At 45.1% G+C, this 20409-nt stretch overlaps 1 protein-coding gene across 4 annotated transcripts in view; it reads right to left on the reverse strand.

Moving 5' to 3' along the window:
* Positions 1-6092: 6092 nt before the first annotated feature.
* Positions 6093-20409, reverse strand: part of TBX5 (T-box 5) — a 49388-nt gene continuing 35071 nt past the window's right edge. For 3 of the 4 annotated variants that reach the window (XM_012663438.1, XM_012663435.1, XM_012663436.1), the window contains 2 exons: positions 17179-17405; positions 6093-8246 (listed from right to left, as the gene is read on the reverse strand). In XM_012663438.1, the coding sequence (XP_012518892.1) occupies positions 7672-8246; positions 17179-17405 (802 nt within the window). In that variant the 3' untranslated portion in view covers positions 6093-7671. The remainder of the gene's footprint in view (positions 8247-17178; positions 17406-20409) is intronic. The other variant, XM_012663437.1, reaches the window with a different exon arrangement.

Here is a 20409-nt window from a genome sequence, read left to right on the forward strand (position 1 = left end):
AGAAACATTTCCTTCTGCCAAGGAGAACACTATGATTCCATATGTATCACAATAGCTGAAAGTTTTTGAAATGGTGACAACAACACATGCTGGTGGGGACAAGGAGAAATCGGATCTCTCCTACATAGCTGTTGAAAATGTAAAATAAAATGGTACAGCCACTCTGGAAGACAGCTTGGCAAGTTCCAAAAAAAAAAAAAACCCACCAAATATGCGATTACCATACAACCCAGCAATTGCACTTTTGGGCATTTATCCCAGAGAGAGAAAACATATGCACACCCAAAAGCCTGCACACAAATGTTCATAGCTAAAATTGGTAACAAACCAGATGTCCTTCAAGAAATTAACAGTTGAGCAAATGCTGGTGCATTTATACCAAGAAATACGACTCGGCAATTAAAAAAAAAAAAAGGAACTATTTATACACTCAACACCTTGGATGAATCTTAAGGGAATTGTACAGATTGGAAAAAGCCAGTCCCCAAAAGGTTATATACTGTGTGACTCTATTTATACAACATTCTTGAAAGGATAAAATTATAGCAATGGGGAGAAGATTAGTGGTTTTGCAGGGTTGGGAACAGTGTAGAGGGGATAGATGTGGTTATGAAAAGGCAACATGAGAGATCTTTGTGGGGACGGAAATGCTCTCTATTTTGACTGTGGTCGTAGATATGCAAACCTACACTGCGACAAAACTGAATGGAACTAAATAACATACACACCAGTGCAAATCAGCTGGAGAGATGTGAAAAACACTGGTGGATTGCACCATGTCAGTATCTTCATTGCAATATTGTGCTCAAGTTTTGCAAGGGATGAGGATATGTGGGTGAAGGGCGTTATTTCTTACAACCGCACTTGAATCTACGCTTAGCTCAAAATAAAAAGTTTAAGAGAAAGAGAGAGACTACTGTTGAAGCAGGAGAGGGAAGACCTATTCAGAGAGAGTGAGACCCTGACGTAGTCTGGACTCCCTCTGAGCCCAGGATTTGGGAGGATTTGGAAGGTGACCCCAGGGAGTAAGAGGGATGAAAGGAGAAAGAGCCAAGTTACCGAGTTATTGAGCTGATCACCGTTGTGGGCAACCAGGCAGCAAGTCCTCTGAGGACGCTTTCTGAACTGTGTAGACTGCACCTCCAACCCGTCACTCCAAAGGACAGGGGGCTGGGGCCTGTGTCCCCCAACTCCCAGCCCCCATGACTGAGAGTGTCCCCAGAGTCATTATTTCTGGGATGTGCCTGTGTTCATGCCCAGGGAGCCCCCCAGCTTCAGAGAAAGCCCTGCTGCAGAAAAACAGATTCGTGATGCATGCTCGAGGTGTCACAAATGGCGTGCCCTGAACTGTCCACCCTAACTATGCCTGAAGTTACGGCACAAGAATCCACTACTCCAGGATCCTTGACTTCCTGGTAGAATCCTGTCCTCCAATGAGCACATCTGTTGAGTCATTTGTTAATCCATTTGTTCAGGTCATAGTTATCGAACACCGTCCAGGGTGAAAACACAAGCAAGCAAGGGTAGAATGTTCCTGCTCTCATGAAGCTCTCTTGGCCCCAGGAAAAGGCCTGCAGTTCAAGAAATGAGGAGAGTCAACTGTGGGGAATGATTCTCCTTACTCCATCATGGAGACAGCAAAGGCCTCTGAGGGAGGTTATGGTTTTCAAGCTTCTGTTTGTTTATTCTGTGTGTGGAGAGGGCCAGGTGCCCTGCTGAGCACTTTGCATAAACTCTCTGTTTGAATCACTATGTTGGGCTTGCAAGGCAGATCTTATCGCCCCCATAGTACAGAGGTGGAAACTGAGGCTTAGGGAAGTCAAAAACTTGCTCACACACTAGAGGGTTAGTTAGGCTTCCAAGACCAGGAAGCCAAAAAGTCCCACCCTTTCAAGGCAGGCAGTCTTCAGCCACAAAATTGCAGACTTTCCTTTACTTTTCCTGAGGTCGAAGGCCCCGAGGACGTGCCACCCAAAGCATAGAACACTGCTCGGGCACATCCAGCCACCATCTCCCCCGTCCCTCCCTCTCTTCTCCTAGGCCCAAGGGAAAGGACAGAGACAGCATGAATTAGTCTGTCACCTAGGGGAGTCTGGGCAGCATGGAATGACGGGCAAGCCGCTCATAAGCTGGGTGACCTTGGACTGTCACCATGCTGCTCGCTATAGGGACTGGCACACACTACGTAAATGAGAGCTATTATCACTGTTACCAACACTGATATCAACAGTAGGTGGGACGTCAGTCAAATATTAAAACTCTGCAAGGAATAACTTTCGATCTGAACACGAGGCTGTCTTCCTACCCCGACACTCACAATTCCAAGCGCAAGGACTGAGTACGGTGCAATCAACATCCTCGCTAGGATGGACATGCACGACTCCTTTTTTTAAGTGAAATAAAAATACATTCTGATGTCAGAAAAGAAGAGGTGCTGGTGATCAGCCTTTGGGGATGGAGAAATCACTGCTCCCTGCTTGTTGCCGTGGAGACCTAGGGTTGATGGTCACTCACAACACCAGCTATTTAAATCCCCTGTGTGGGAAAGCTGTGTTTTAATTCTTTTTGAAGGTGATGATGATGATGATGGTGGTGGTGGTGGTGTTTTTTCTAGCCCCACTGAGCTTAAGTCTGTTATAAAAATAATAGAAGATGTTAGGGGCAGATTTCCCAAAAAGAAAAGAAAGAGGAGGAGGAGGAGGAAGAGAAAAAGAAGAAGAAGAAGAATTATTATCAATAATGATAAATACTAGTTAATCTTTTGATTAGCTGACCGTCATTGAGCATTTTCTCTATACCGGGCTCTGTGCTAAGCGCTTTATGCTCATTGTCTCATTGACTCTTCACCAGAACCAGAACTCTCCAGGATAAGTGCTCATATTGTCCCCACTTCACGTACGATTAAATGAAGTTCAAAGAGGGTAAGTGACTGGCCCAAGGTCACGGGGGCAGTAAATGACAGAGTGGACTTTATAACCCGAGTCAATTAGAGAAAAAAGGTGAGATAGGTAAGGACCTGACCTTACCTTACGTGTGCACTGTGATTATTGAAAGCGGAGACTAGCTCACCCTAGGACCAAGCCTAACTCTCCAAAAGGCCCAAGAAAGCAAACAAGCAGCAACCCCAGAAAGTGAAGACAAAGAGAAATATCCAGGCATCTCCTTGTTTTGGAGGTGACAATGGGACATTCCGCGATTAGCAGTCGGCTGACGGGTACTGATACCCAGCCCTGCCACTGACCGGGCCAACGTCACCCGTGATGGGAGCTCCATCCCTTCTTCCTCAAAGTAAGCAGAAGTGTCCCACCTTCCTCTTAAACTCATTTTGATCGATGGCCAAAAAATAAGCTCGATTTTAGTTTACTAATTCTATTCCTAATTGCAAAGATAATTCACCTTCATCACAAGGAAAATTGGAAAAGACCCAAAAGCACAAAGAAAATTTAAACACTCACAATCCCACCATTGTTTATGAGGTTTTTTTCCTTGAACTGTGAACGAATGCAGAGTATTTAATGAAATTAAGAAGCCACGGTGCAAATTACTTGAAGCTTGCTTCTTTTACTTGCCACGTATCTTAAATATCTTCTTCAAATCTTCACAACTGTGTTTCTCAGTGGCCATGTGGTATTCTGTCATATGGGCATACACACATCTATTTAACCAACCTCATATTATTGGACACTAAGGCTGTCTCCAATTTTACATGATTAAAAAAAGTCATGATGAACTTTCCAGAAACTATTTATGTACGCCTCTAATTATTTCCTTAGGACCAATTCCTCAAAGCAAAATTAGCAGATGAAATGATTCACAATAAGACTTTTGAAATATTTTGCCAAAATCTCCTCCCAAAAGGTTTATCTTATTTTTAATCCAACCAGCGGTTTTATGAGATTTTCTATTTTCTCATTAGCAATAGGTATCACTATTTTAAAATGAATTTAAAAAAATATATTTAACTGGCATTTCATTGATTAAGGTCTTTCTTTTCAAGCATTTCTTATCTTCTGTGTGAAGTACTTTACTGGACATTTCCACAGATATGATTTCACTGAGACTCACAGCAGTCCTTTCAAGCAGGTAGAAAATCTCCTTTTAATAGAGGAGAAAGCTAAGGCTTGGACTCACTTAGTCTCCGTGCTAAGCTCTGCCACACCCAACTGTGTGATCTGGGGGGAATTCACAACTTCTCTGAGCTCAAGAATACTAATGAACTGACCCTCTTGAAAGTCCTGGTGTACCTTGTTCCCCCTGACTTTGAGTCTCACATTCGAGTGGACCAGGAAGCCAGGGGGATGCTGTTAATGCTCCTCTCCCAGGTACAAAGAAGTCTACCAGCCCACGCATCTAGATTGTGTCCTGTGCCAATGTGGGAACTAACTGGAAAAGAACCTAACACAATTAGTATTGCACAGATCCACACATGGTAGGATCTTCATACGTATTTGCTGAATAAATGAATGAATGTGGACTAGGTGATGACTACCCATGTAGAAATCTACATCTCATTCCTCCATCACAATTTCTGTCTCAGGACCTTTGCACAAGCTGTCCTGTCTGCCTGGAGTGCTTTTCCTCTCAACTTTTTGCTTGATTAATTCCTATACATCGTTAGGACTATGCTCAAAAGTCACCTTCCCCAGACCAGGTGAGGAGTCCTGGTCTTATCCCTTTATGGCTTTGAGCATGCTGCCTTTGTATTAATAGTTCTTCTTACCATAGTCATCCATCAATGTTGCAAACAATCACCTAAGGGCTGTTTCTCTCACTAAACCGTAAGTTCCAAGAGGACATAGCCCCATCACCTTGTTCACTGCTGTGTGCCCCGTACCGACGCCATGTCCAGTCCACAGCAAGCATCCACTGCATATATTATAGGAATATAACAATCTGTGTTGTGCCTCTCAACATCAGCACAGTGATAAAACTACATGGACGTTTGTATATTACATTCTTAATTCTACCGATTCAGTAAAAACATTCATTATAACTATTGTTTGGAACTCAAAGAGGTTAATCTGTATCTGTTATAAAATGATAATGTCCCTTGTCTGATTTACGAAACTTGCTGCGATCATAATTTTAATGATTTTCCAACGATGGCAACTGTTTGAGTAGTGGGGGTGGGGGTGTTCATTCGGTATTTGGGTGATGTTCTTCTGAAAGAATAAGTCTTATATAGTTGGTAAAATTAGTTTCAAAGGTAATTTCCTCAAAGGCAACTTTTAAAACAGTTGAACTCATCAGAAAAAACATCTGTGTAGAGTACAGTCAGAACCTGTTCAGTGAAACTTTACTAATTCAGTCCCTTGGGGAACAGGAAACCCATTGACCTAGTTTTTCCCTTGCACTTGAAAGAAGCTGAATTGTCATTTCTTTATAATTAATTCACACTTCTCAGGGGTTCTTTGCCTAGGAACGTTCCCAGGGGGACAGGATCAAGTGAATAATTTGTAATCAACAAGCCAATTGTTCCTACTTCAAATGGTTGTGACAAACTTGATGGCTCGTGACAATTTGAGGGGTGTGGCACCGAAATCATAAAAACAGAAAAACAATGTGCAGCACTAGCTGAATACCAATTTGCTGCTCTGGTCTGTCCTACATGTGTTTAGACAGGACAAACTCACAAATCCTAAATTCATGGCTTTTAAATAAATATCTGGACCACCGATGGTCCATAAAGTTGTTTGCATGGGGGCTCCCAAAACACCTGATTCCAACAATTCATTCAGAGAAAAAGATCCTTCAGAAAAACCAAACATTACGTGTTATATATAGTAGGACCATTTTTACATACCGTGTTTAGATCATTGTGGACTCCTAAATAATTTTGCTTTCCACTGCCGACACAAATGCAATTAGGACAAATAACTTCATTCCAGGGATCCAAACCAGTGGATAAATATATTCAGCTTCATCACACTCAAGTACAATGGATCCTAACTACCCCTGAGCTTGGCAGGAGAAGGCAGATGAGATAAGAAATTCACATACAAGACCACTCCTTTCTGTTTTCTTCACCTAATGTTTCCTCCATTCAATCAGTAGAAAGAACAGGAAAAAAAAATGGGTGTTCAAGTCCCTCGTACTTTTTTAAGCACATGGTATTTATTAGGCATTAATTGGCACAAAAATATAAGGCACGAGTACTTAATTCTCACCCTCCCCCCCTTAGCAACATAAAAAGACATAATCGCTTGAGGACACTCGCGTACAAACATACTCACACTCTCTCACGTACTTGGACATACTCAGCCTCACATCTTACCCTGTTCTCTTTATTAGGGTCTGTTTAAAAAAAAAAAAATCTTTTTAATCAGAAAAGCAAAGCACATTCGAAAGAAAAAAAAATCACAAACTTGGTTTTGAGTACCAATAAAATTAAAAGCTCTTGGCCAGCTCCCATGCTGGGTTTCATTCCATGTTATTACTTAATTAGAATTCCTATTTATAAATAAATAGTACCAGTAAAATATTACATCTGAAGAACCCTACCATAACACTTTACTTGCACACTTTTTTTTTTTAATACTGTTTTTCTGCTTGCAATAAACACAGTTTTGTGTCGGCATTTGGTGTTGGCGTGATCTCTTTGCAGAGAAATAATCGGTGAGCACGTCTTGCCTCTTCTTTGAAAATTGTGGATTTTGCTTGGCATCCCATTTGGGTCGTCGGCAATGGAGGCTTGGAAGCTTGGGGCTGGCTTTGGTTTTTTTGTTTTAATCAGGAAGAATATTTATTTTGGCTTTTTTTTTTTTTTTCACAACTCTTGTCAGCATAGAGCTTGTACCCTGCTTATCACAGTTCTGCCCGCATGTAAATCAGGGCTTTTTAAGTTTGTCAAAGCAAGCTTTCCGGACAGGAAGCTATAGGCCACGCTTTAGCGACAGACAGCTGGGAAGACATGGAGCTGGGAAGACGGTAGGAGGGAATGAGATACGATGCCAGATGGGGTCGACATTATTCTGACTCCGTCGGTAAGTAGAGGCAAAACCAAGTGCCGTGATGCAGGGACAGGCAGGACAAACATCAAAGAAAATTGGGACTCAGGGAGGCTTTTCAGAAACATCACATGGCAGAGGTAGGTACTTTTCTTAGTGAAGGGGAGGGTGGTGAATTTAGGTTTGAGGGATGGTTTATCGGAGGGGAATCCCGCAAGTACATATTTTGAAACATACTTGCCTCGGACTTGCCCCCTAATAAGGGACTGGGTCCCGTTAAGAAAATTGAAAGAAAAAAATATATTATTATTTATTATATAACAACGTCAACATTAACACCAAGACAGGGAAAGACTCCAACTACACGCTAGGATAAAACACTCAATGAGGCAAGACTTTCTAGAGCCCAAAGGAAGGAATCGGGGAGGACGTCTGGAGGTGGTGTGGATGTGGCTGGTTGATGAGGGTGGTAGTCGTTGGGGGTGGGACTCTTTTTGTGTGTTTGTTTGTTTGTTTAAGTTTTGAGACAAAGTCACATTTTTTGAATTGTGGTTTCAAGGTACTGATTAGATCAGCGTCCCGTAGCCTCGAGTGCAGAAGTGAACCTTGGGTGAAATGAAAAATCTTGTCCGTGGGGTTCTCTTTTCTACTGTCTCTCTCCTCTCTCTCTCTCCTTCTCTTTCCTCTCTCGCTAGCAAATGTCTGTTGTGAAGCAGGCATCACTTTAGCTATTCTCACTCCACTCTGGCACCATGCCAACTCCGTGCACAGAGTGGTACTGGTGTGGGGACAGGGTCCTTGGCACGCCGTGAGAGTAGAGGAATTCGGGGGGCTGAAGGGCGCCGGGGGACTGGAGGCCAGTCTGAGGCCCACATTGCCTGACCACAGGCTGGTGGGCCACGGAGGTCTGGTGCTGGAACATCCCCTCTCCGAGCTGTGGGGAGCCGTGGTTGGCCATGCCAGCCAGCCGGGGGACCAGGGGCCCCGAGGTGAAGTGAGCAGAGAAGTGCTGGTAGGGTAGCCTGTCCATGGGCTGCACGGCGGTGACCGTGCAGTTGCTGTAGGAAGGCATACTGGGCCACGTGTTGCAGCTGATGTCCTCCAGGCTGGGCACCGGCTCGCTGGGGGGCGCAGAACTAGCGTACATGCAGGCCTGCCGCTGTGCCGACTCTGTCCTGTAGGAGGCGCTCAGGCCCTGCTGCTGGGGGTAGCTGGCGCGGTAGAAGGAATCGTCTTCACTGGGCGACGTCTCCATGTAGGGCTTCTTATAGGGATGATCTGTGGTGGCACATTCTTCATCTGGGAAGACAGAAGGAGAGACACCAATGAGGCCACCAGACAGCTAAAGGCAGAGACAGCCATTTGGCCAAGGACTGGAGAATGAAATCTGAGAGATTGTTAGCCCAACCTCCGTGCTGAGAAGAGAAGGGGGCGGACAGCGATTGTTAAGACCATGGGCTGTGGAGTTCTAAGTTTGGCCTTTCTGAGCTCAGTTTCTTCATCTGTGAAAATGAAAAGGGTAACAACAAGCACTTCCTACAAAGAGCAGGGTGGAGAACTGGATGGGAAAATAAATACTAAGCACTTAGTCCAGAGCCTGATACAAGGAAACACTCAATAAATAGCAATGATTATCATCTTTCCTCCTCCCCACCATGTAAATTCCGCGAAGACAGGATATTTTCTGTCTTACCCATCGACATATTTCCAGAACCTGCTATACACCTATTACTAATAATAACAATATTATCAATAATAACAGTAAAAACAAATACATAGAGTATTCACCCTGCCTGGCACTGCTCTGAGCACTCTGCATAAGGTAACCCATTTAATCCTCACAACAAGCCTACAAGGTGGGTTTACTACTATCCTCATCTTATAGATGAGGGGGAAAAAAAGAGAAGTTGAGAAGCTTGCCTTACATGACTGATAAACAGTGAAGCCCAGATTAGAATCCAGGTAGTCTGACTACAAAGTCCTCGCTTTTCAGTGTTATGCTACATGGAGAAGACATGCAATAAATATTTCTGCAGTGGATGGATGGATGGGTGGATGGGAGCTTGAGTGAATCCCCAAATCCTTTCCTGATACCTTACGTAAGCACATACGAGTTAATATTTGCTGAGTCGGCACAAATTAATGTGTTGCTGTTTCCTTGATGAGGTCACTTCCCTCTTCTGGGCACTACTTATCTCCTAGTGTATGGTAGCAGAGATAGTTCTGTCTCTGAAAGAGGGTCTCCCTTAACCACTTAGGGTCATTGGCGCCTTTGGAAACTGACAAATGTGCTGGGCCGTTTCCTAGAAAAATACACTGAAATACAATGTTTTGAAAATTGCACGTGCAATGCAAAGTTTTGCATACAATTTCAGGGGGTTCAAGGACTCCCTAAGACCCAGACCCCAGATTCAGGAGCCTGGACATGTCTGGGTTTGAATCTGGCTCTTCTAAGTCAAGCTTGGGTGACACCAGCAGGGCACTAACCCTCAGAGACTCATCTTCATCTTCTCACATCAGAGTCAGCAATACTCACCTCCCTGGGTGGCTAAGAATTAAATAAGATCGAGCATGGAAATCTCCTCATATGCAACATCGAGAGCTGCTCCCGTGGCAAGGGTAACACTGCCCGTCAGTTACATGGCAGACATACCTTCGAGCTGTCTCCTTTATGGGAAGTAATGCTTGGAAATATCTACCAAGGTGAAAACCTAACACAGATTCATTCCTTAGATGGATTTTTACCCTCCAAACTGGAAATCTTCTTTCTTCATCTTCCCATCTCTTTCTAATCAATAAATGTTAAAAATATATATTATGTCTGTCTTTGGGGAGTGTGAAGACAAATGAAACATTGGCGCATCCGTGATCCATGCAACTCACTGCGATGGTCGATGCCCAGAAGGCAGGATGCTGAACTCAATAATGAGAGAAAATAATAACAGCTCTTATGTATTGAGCCCTTACTAAGTGACCTTATTCCAATTTCATAGTAACTCCTCAAGGTGTCTGCTGTCATTCCCGTTTCACAGAGGCAGAAACTGAAGCTCAGAGAAGCGACTTGCCCAGGATCACACAGCTGGGAAGGAACAGAGGCTGGAATCAAAGCCAGATCTAACTTACTTTGCCCACCACACCTTGCTTCCAACTCTCCATACTTCTATCACCCAGTCATCTGGCAGATGTTCACTGAGCCCCTACCAGGTGCTAGATGCAGTGTCAAGGACTGGAGATGGGCTGGCAAACAAGGTAGATGTGACCCTGGTCCCAGTGCCCATCCTCACTCCCACTCCATCCTACACTGAGCAGTAAGTGAGAGAGGGTGACACTCTGTGACCTAGAGATGTTCTCAGATATAAGGCTTTAAGTGAGTCATTCACTCAACAGTAAATCCTCTGGCTTTGGGCTGGTTTGTAAAACAGCTCCCCAACACCCACAGAGTAGCTTGGGTTTGGCTTCTATCAAACACCTCTATGTGCATCATTCTCCAAGTGACACCTGTAGGTCAGTCCAAAGTCTCCATCAACAAAACAAATCTATGCTAGGGTTGTACCCACTTAACAGCAAGCAAATTTATTTTTAGCTGGACTCATTCTGGGACACATCTGGGACCCATAGGACGCCCAAAAATTTGCACCAAAAAAAAAAAAGTGAAAAATGTGCTCTTCCAGGTGTTCTATCTACATCATGCCAACCATCCAGATGTTTGAAGACATCCAGATGAGTGAGCAGCCACATTTTTCACCTTTCAACTGGGTGGGTTTTTTTTTTCTTTTTGGAGTCTCAAAGACATTGCTGCACTCTACTTGTTTTTGTCCTCACCATCTCCTCCCTTGATTCCTTCTCTTCCACTTTTCCTTCCACCCCCCAGATTCATAAATCCAAGTGTTTCCTTTGTCACTGCAATCATAACCTTTGGGTTTTCCATTTAACCAGGGCGTTCCCCTTTTCAATAATAGAAAGTACAGCTGCAGGGTACCCTTGGCAAGAGAAAAAAAAAGCAAGGCAAACTAACCACGCTCGAGTTTCTGATCCCCTTCCAGATTCGTTACAAGTAAAAAAAAAGGAAGAATAATAAGAAAAAGGCCGGAACACATTTTGGAAAATCGTAAAATTATACATTCCAGTTTTTAATACCCCAAAGATCTGATGCAGGGCCCTAAGAAAAACTCGATGTTGGCTTATTGATGAAAGCGGGTCCTGAGCATTCTCAAATTCCTCGCAGCCCTCATCACATTGTAAAGAAATTCCAAAGCAAGGATCCAAATTTCAGGTCGGTCATGATAAATGCTCTGGATGTAATCTCTGTGTTTATTTTGGTTATGGCTTGGTCTCTTTCTTTTTATTGGGAGCCTGATAACTGCTCAAGAGCAAAGACCTCTCTCCAGCCAAACCATGTTCCGTTTGCATGACCGGGGAATGGGCTGTGGTCAAGCACCAAGTCTTCTGAGGAGATGAGTCCACAACTCAGCTTCAGAGAGTGGTCAGTTACATTGCAACGCTCCAAACCCACCTGAGTCCCTTGGATAACAGAAAAGTTCCTCCTGATTCTAACCAGCTATCGTGGCATGGCACTGTGTAAAACCCTGGTCCTTTGAATTTCTCCAGATCATTCTGATTCTGGATAAAGTGACTTTAGTTATGATATTAAAGATATCAAAGTGTAGGGCTATGGCTCTGATGCCCACTGGCTTTGTGACCATGGGTGAGTCACTGGACCATTCCAGTCTCCATCCTTGATTGCAAATGGGGATAATACTCTTTGTGAAATTTAATTGAGATAATACTAAGTTCAGTCTAGTTTCTATCGTCCTTGCACGTTAAGTAAGTGTTCAAGTCTTATCTGTCCAAATAACCCAGATCTGTTCTCTTCCCTCATTTCTTTCTTGGGAGACTGGACAGATGGCTCTTTGAAGGTCATCCAATACTTGAAGGTATTTGGGTGGATTCCAGAGCTGGAAAGCTCACAGAGCTGCTTTCAAATCAGTAACCCCATCATCCCAAATGAGTCATTTCCCTTGCTGAGTCAGTTCATTCAGGTGAAAGACTGTTGCTGAGTCTTCACAGACAGAGACCCTGAAGCTCAGGTGGTGAATGGCCACTTTCCAGCTGAGTAACCTTCAGCAAGTTGGAGAGTGGGGGAGGGCAGAGGCACACGGTGTTACAGTTCAGGCCTCTGATTCACAGAACAGTGCTTGTCCTGGCAGGCTTGCCCCAAGCTGTCCATTTTCATGCAACCCTATGTGCTCAGCCAACATGAAAGGTGGCCTTTGACCCTTCTAGATGGATGGGTGAATGGGTGGGTTGATGGATGGAGGGATGGATGGATGGGTGGTTGGGTGGATGGGTGGGCATGTGGATGGGTGGGGAGATGAGTGAGTGGCTGGGTGAGTGGATGGGTATGTGGATGGGTGGATGAGTGAGTGGGTGGATGAAGGGGTGGATGAGTGGATGGATGGATGGATGGATGCATGGATGCATAGATGGAATTTTTGGTATCCCCATGCTCTTAGCTCTTACCATAAAATGGGGAAGACTGGAATGGTATTGTGGGAAGATCCGCAACTAGAAATCAAACACTCAGGTTCAGATATCACCTAGCCACTACCTGAAATTATCAAATATACTCCCTGCCTTATTATCTGTCTACTCCATGAGAATACAAGTTTCATAAGGGGTGGCCTTTTCTACCTTGTCCTCTGCTTATCCCAAGCACCCAGCACAGTGCCCAATACACATTAAGTGCTTAATAAATAAATATTTATTTGATGACTCCATCCCAGGTCTGCCACTCATTAGCCACATAACCTTAGAATCTAACCCCATCTCTCCATCCTCTGTTTGCCCCCTGAAAAACGGGGATGGGCAGCATCTCCCCAGCCATGGGGATGCAGTGAAGGAAATGATGTGGAATTGCTTTCAAAAACAAGCAGCTCTGAGAAAATGCACCCTGCAAAGCCCTTTACAATTCCCCTTCCCCTCTCGATCTCTGGCTTTCCTTTGAATGTCCAGTTCAGCGCACAGCTTTGCTAAAACCTTTATTTGGGTTGCTTTTCACTTCTAATGGCGGTGGGGTTGAGAGTCAGGGCAGGAGGGGGAAAGACAGACAAGTGCTCTCCCAGGCCCTGGGGTCCTGGATTTGATTGAGTGGCATTGATAAAAGACCATCCCAGCTTTTGTGGCTCAATCCATCGGGAGAGATAGTTTGGAGACAGCCGGTTCCAAACACAAGGGAGCCCTCTGGCCCGCCTGGCCCTTTGACATTTCACTGGGCCTGACTCCTGGGCTCGCTGGAAAGGAGACAGACAATGAGGGGAAGTCAGATAGCGGGTCAGGCGGGGGCCGGGGGAAAACCACCCATGGAGTTATCACTTAACGGGAATCCCAAACTGGAAGGAAACCTCGGCTGATTCCTTATCACTCTACAGTGTGGAGGCTGATGATGAATTGCTATTTGTTGTCTCCCAGGCAGGACAGACGGAGCTTGGCTGGAATGCCCCCTGTCACGGGCAGCTCCCTTTTGGGGATGGAGGGAGGTGAGAAGGGCAGAGGTTTCTGGAAGGGTGAAAGGTCTTCTCCAGGGTGCACACCCCATGCACCCTGACCCCACAGGCCTCTCAGTGACTCTCGGGCTGGGCCACTCACTAGCTGGGTAACTTCGGACAAGTTCCTCAATCTCTCCAAGCCTCGGTTTCCAAATCCATGGAAAAAGGGTAATTCTCCACCTTGTTATCTCCAATCAGTCACTAAGGCCTGGTCCCACCCACACCCCGGTCTGAACCACTGTCTCATGCCTCCGACCCTGCAATAGCCTCTTAACAGGTCTCTGGTGTCAAACTGAGTCCCCTCCTATCACGGCAAAGGACTGCTTCGAATCAAAAGACTTAATCAGAGATAGTGGGCAACCTTGTCTGGTTCCAGTTCTAAGTGGGAATGGTTTCAATTTTTCCCCATTCACTATGATATTGGCTGTGGGTTTATCGTATATGGCCTTCATAATTTTAAGGTATATCCCGTCTATGCCTATTTTGTTAAGAGTTATTATCATAAAGATAAAAAAAAAGACTTAATCATGTCACTCATGAGCTTAAATCCCTGCCATGGCCACCCATTGCTGTTAGGGTAAAAGCTGAGGTCCTTCATTGAAATGGTTTCTAAGGACTGGCATCGTGCTGGCCCCTGCCTTTCTCACTGGCCCTCATCCCCACCACTGTGCCCTTGCTCTGGGCACCAGCATACCAGCCTTCTGTTCACTCCCCAGAGAGGGCAGGCTCCCCTGCACCCGAGGGGCTTCATGCTCTCTTTGCTCCATGCCTGGACACCCACGCACCTCCCCTTCTCCTACTCAACACTCACTCTCCTCCAAACTCAGCTCCAATTCTTCCCCGATCTCCCACCCCGGACTGACACGCCAGTTGGAGATCCATTAGCACTTTGCCTATCTCCTTGATAGCCTTTGATCACATTTTTAATTAAACAATGACATAATTACATGTATGATGTTGGACCTTCTTGCGACAGTGTGGGCTTCGCGAGGGCAGGGCGGTGGCCAGCAAACGTGCATTGAGCACTCACAGGTGCCAGGAACTAGTTTCCACGCATGACCTCATTTCGTCTTGTCTCAACCCTATGACTACCGCACATTTTGCACAAAAGATAGATGAAGTCCAGAAAGGTGAAGCCATGGGCCCAGGGTCCACACACCTGCAAACTGTCAGCTTCTGTGATTATTTCTGCAATGAACTGGCCACCAATTCCAGCTCCCCCAGCAGCCGCCGCAAGTTGCACTTCAGCTCACCTGAGAACCCTGCATGCCCCATGAAAGTCAATGGCTCGCATCATCTCAGAGGTTTATGAACCTCCCATTCAAAGCCTTTCCACTACATCCTGCAGGAATGCATTTATAAAGGATGCTGCTGTAAATACCGAACCGAAAAAGCACCTTGATTCTTTTCAACTTCTTCATCTCTTTCTTTTGGTCTGGCATTAATTTCATCGACGGAGCTCTCTAATTCAAACCGGGTGAGCTTTTAATCAGCATGTTGGACCCAGTTTCAAAAGCCACTCTCTAGTGGAAGATGGAGTTTCGAGATTGTAGCTGATAAGCAAGGTAACAGAGACAGTATAGAGTGGTGGTTAAGGGCGCAGGTGGAGAGTTTACAGACAAGGCTGGGCTTGGGTTCAAATTCCACCTTCGAGAAGCACCAGCACATTTTTTTAACATTTCTGAGCCTCAGTTTCCCCATTGGTAAAGGGGATGAATATTAGCACCTACTGAATAGTGTTGAAAAGGCTTGGTCTGGGGCCTAGCTAGAAAGGGCATCCTTAAATAGAATATAAAACACAATCTCCGTGCAAGAACCCGTGTTGCCTGGGACATCCTTAACCTCCTGCTCGTGCCTAACAAGGCAGACATGTTTGCAGACATCTGGTCTCCAGCCCAGCCAGCAGTGGACGTGCTGGGAGTCGGGCCAGGGGTTCTGTTGGGGAGATACTGTTCAGACCTTTGAGATCCAAGGAGTCTGGATGGGCTTCAGGTAAGTCTGGAAGTCAGGCTGCACCCAGCTCGGCTTCCCAGCCCCGTGCTCAGACCAACGCAAAATGCAAGATCAGGAATTGTCAAATAGTTAAACTGTGTGACTTTCCTCACGGAACTCCAGCTCCAGAAAAAGCTGCCAGGGCATCCATTTCCATGGGTTCTTGTCAGTGAGCTGTTTTTTCTAAGGATCCAGGCGTTGGACACTGGACTTCCAAAGGCATTGTGTTGCTTTCTGAGGCTGTGACGTATGACAGGCTAAGATTCGGGCCTTTTAGAGCAAAATGGCTACTCCTTACTTAATTATCCCTGAGCCAACACATGACAGGCATGTTTTTATGACATCTTCGCACCAAGCATAGGAGAAAATTCCTACCATGAGCCCAAATTTACAGGTTTGTTTTTTTTAATGAGGCTTAGAAAGGTTAAGTAACTTGTCTCTACTCACAAACATTTGAAAATGGCAAAGGTGGACTTCCTCCTGATTGATCTGCGGACCACGGATGGAAGCTCTAGACTACACTGCCCCTTCTGCATTCGTCCTCTCGACCGCTGACCTAGAGGAGCAGCTTCTCTTTGCTTCCTCCTGGCTCTTTCCTGCCTTCTGGAGCAATATCTACCACTTATCCCATCGTAGCTACCACCTAGTGGGTGCTCACCAAGTATCAGATGCTCTGGGAAACTTATCACCATTTACAAAGTGGGAAACTGAGGCTCAGAGGGGCCTGTGTGAGGTGAGGCCACACAAGAAGCAGGTAGCAGAGTCGAGATGTGAACCCGCGTTTCTCTGTCCCCACTGCCTGCACTCTCCCCACCACGCCACCTGCAGCTCACGCCAAGCAATTGCTGTAGCGAGCTGAACTCGCCCACATGACCCATGCCAACCACTTCAATTCTGGCGCACGAAAAGAACCACCGGAAATCTCCCTTTTTGGCGTAGCCCCTTCGGACTCAGACGACTTAGGAAAAAAGTCATCAGACAGTAGCTTCGTAGATTTATAGAGGGGATGAGAAGGAGGCAAAGCAGTTACTGGTTTTGATCTGGAAACGAAAAAAGTGCTCAGAAGCCACCTGGGAGAGAAACACCGGCACATACACCAAAGAGACATTTACAGCTACAAGGAGGTCCCCTAAGTCAAGGCTTATAATACAACCAGCGACCAACCTCCCTGCCTACTAGCGGGGGTGGCCAAATAAACTCCGTTTTATCCTTTCCAACCAATTCTCCCTCTTTAGCAGTTAAAAAAAAATGAGGCCGTCTAGGTTCATGAAAAGAGATCTAAAACACATTCTACAGCTTAACGGGGGAAAAAAGCAAGCTGCAAAATCCATACAGTGGGATTTCATCTATGTTAAAAGTAAAAAAAAAAAATTCTACTTCTCTGTGTGTGTGTGCGTGTGTGGTGTGTGCGTGTGTGGTGTGTGTGTGTGCATGCATGCGTAAGTGAACACAATAGGTCTGGACACTTCAAATAAGCTTTCTCCAAGGAAGGGGCTGGAGCTGGGGGAGACAAGTCAAGGGAACCTTTAGTTTTACCTGTACGGTTTGAATTTCTTACAATCTCTATGTATTTTTGTGTTGCTTACGTTTTTAAATAAATAAATGTCATTGAATAAATGAATGTATACTCTCCCCCCTCCACCCAGAACAGGAAGGAAGAGGAAGGGGAATCGGTCGGGGGCTCTCGCACTCACCTTTCCTCTTGGTGCAATGGTAAATTTGGCCATGCTCCTGGGGCAGTGGGTACGGGTTGGGTGGGGGTAGAAGGTCCTGGGAGGGGCCAGAGACGCCATTCTCGCACTGGTACTGGGACCCCAAGTTGGAAGAGGCGGAGAGAGCTCGAGACTCGCTGCTGAAAGGACTATGGTTGGAGGCCACTTTCTGCCTCACCGTGCTCCTGGGAACCACGGGATACTCTTTACTGAAAGAGAAAAGATCAAAAGTAACCTTTATCAATGCCCTGACACAGATTCCCTCAGTTGCCGAAACATGCGTCCAAGAATCCACCAGAACTTTGTTGACAAGCGAAGTGATCCAGCTGCATTTATGTCCATCATATTCCACGGACATATATTTGGACACTAACTCTTCATGCCTTACACACCAGGCAAGTAGATTTACTGATAGTCCTGTAATCCCAGCACTCTGGGAGGCCGAGGCGGGAGGATCGCTTGAGGTCAGGAGTTTGAGACCAGCCTGAGCAAGAGCGAAACCCCATCTCTACTTAACAAATAAATAAATAAATAAATAATAAAAACTTAAGAATATTTACTGATTGTTCTATACATATGCAGAAAGATAAATGAGCACCCCCAGTTAAGAACCCCTCTTAACGATCAATAAACACACATGGTATTTCGAAATATGTCAACCTAGTCTATATGTATTTGATTTCCCTGATTCAAAAGCCACATGTGCTGAGCAGTTATTCATAATTAAACTCTGGGGGCCTATCATTAAAACAGGGCTGAGGTCGTTGCCCAAAGTTAGTAAAAAATGGTAGCTGAGCACCTAGGAGAGTCAGGTGTGATCCTAGGTTACTCTAAGCTGGATAGATTGCTACTTGTGTCTTAGAATTTTCTCCTGAGCTGCTGTCCTTGTGGCCACGGACGTATTTAACTTTTCCATGCCTTGGGTTTCCCCTCTAAAACAGGGATTATAAATGTCTCCAGTTCAAACAGTCATTGAGACAAGAAATGAGTTAATCCGTGAAAAAGACTTAGAAAGGTACACAGCACATACTAAGTGTTCAACAAATGGCAACCACCATCATTATTGTTATGACTTTGGGGGAAGAGAATAGAGGGAGGGAGAAAGGAGAAGGCAAGAGACAGAGGGAAGGAAAAAAGAAGGAAGAACAAGGATAAAAAAGACAAAAGCCACAGCCTGGGATCGAGGATCAGGCAGCTCCAAACTCAAGCCCCATCCCCGTCACTTCCAGGCTGTGTGCACATCTGAGATGTGGCCCTTCCAAGCCTTAGTGTCGACGCAGGGATACGAAACACTCAACAGCCTATGGACAGCATCCTCAAAAGGGCTCAAAGCCTGGTCCCTCGCACCTTCACGATGGGTTCTCCACATTCCCTGACCTTCACCTTTCGTACCAGGCATCCCCACTCACTTTCCCTCAGAAGGATGCAGAAGCTTCAATAGAACCCTCTCCTGGGAAGAAGGGAAGGGGTGCTATGCAGCACCAGGAACCTCAAAGGAAACGAGGTGGGTGGGGAATGGATTGGAGGCAGGGGTTGCACAGGAGTCGAGAACAGGCAGCTTAAAGAGAGAAGAGACAACAGAGAGAAATATCCAAGGACATAGGAGGGACAAGCCCGACTCCTGACATCCCACACCCAACATTTGGGCTGGGGACAGGGAATCTCGGACAGGGCATTTATAAAGTGCATATACTGCTATATGGCCATTTAAATTAAATATCAAAATATAACTCTATTTCCATATAATTGGCTTCTTTTGTAACTCATGTATTTCTTTCGTGGAGCCGTGACGTGTCACTCTCTAGGCTAAGCAATTTCCACGCAGTATCCTTTTTACTCTTACAAAGATATTATAAGTTAGTGATAGGTACCCCTCTTGGCTACCCTGCTTTCCTCTGAATAGTACCTGGCATCACGTAGGCTTTGGATATATTTATTGACTAAATAAATAAAACAAATATTATGACCGCTTCCATTTAACACATTAGAAAACTGAAGCTTAGAGATATTAGGGGGCACATTAGAGAGTAATGAAGCCGGAATCTGAACCCAGATTTGTTTGACTGCAGAATCCACGTTTTGAACCATTCTCACCACCCTATTTGCTCACTGACCCCAAGTTCTCTGGATTTGGAGAATGTTATTTCTTCTAATATTATGCTTAATTTTGTACTCCCCAAAGATCAGAACGCAGTCGATTGTATTACTGTTAAGCCATTTGTAATTTATTAAAGTCAAAGAAATTACAGGCCGACTCAAGGAAATATTTGCCTCTAGTCCCTTAAATATAAAAGTGTCTTTTTTAAAAAGTGAAGATGTTTTCCCAATCAAGGTGGCAGTAGAAAATGGATGTGGGGCCGGGAATGGTGGCTCATGTTTGTAATCCTAGCACTTTGGGAGGGTGAAGAGGAAGGATCACTTGAGACCAGGAGTTCAAGACCAGCCTGAGTGAGACTCCATCTCTACAAAAAATAGAAAAACTAGCCAGGTGTGGTGGTGCGCACCTGTGGTCCCAGCTACTTAGGAGGCTGAGGCAGTAGGATAGCTTGAGCCCAGGGGTGTGAGGTTGCTGTGAGCTATGATGATGCCACTGCACTCTATCTAGCCGGGTGACAGAGTGAGACTCTGTCTCAAAAAAACAAAAGAAAAAGAAAAAGAAAACAGACGTGAAGGAGGAAAAATGATCTGACTACTACTCAGGCCTATTCAGATCTACTGGATCATCATCTACATTTGAACAAGATCCCCAACGTTCTCCAACCTGGCTACACTTCAGAATCCTCTGTCTGCTTGTGTGTGTGTGTGTGTGTGTGTGTGTGTGTAAACTTAAGGGGTACAAGTGCAATTCTGTTCTACGGATATATTGTGTAGTGGTGAAGTCTGGGCTTTTAGTGTATCCATCACCCAAATAATATACATTGTACCCAGTAAATCATTTTTCATCCCCCACCCTCCTCCCACCCCTGTAATCTACGTACTTTATTTCATGCATTTAATCATATTATTCTGAGAAGTGATCCACAGGCTTCAACACACTGCCAGAGAGCCCCATGGCATGGAACAGGTTAAGAATCCCTTCCCTGGAAGGAATATGTAGCAGTAAATCCCAAACTTCAGTCTGCTGAGATTTTTGCCATGACCGATAACCAGCTACTCTTCAGCCTATTACATCTTTTAAATTAATCTTTTACCCAAATAAGTTTAGCCTTACCA

This window comes from Propithecus coquereli, unplaced genomic scaffold, assembly GCF_000956105.1.
Source record: "Propithecus coquereli isolate 6110/MARCELLA unplaced genomic scaffold, Pcoq_1.0 Scaffold81, whole genome shotgun sequence".
Taxonomy (NCBI): Eukaryota; Metazoa; Chordata; class Mammalia; order Primates; family Indriidae; genus Propithecus; species Propithecus coquereli.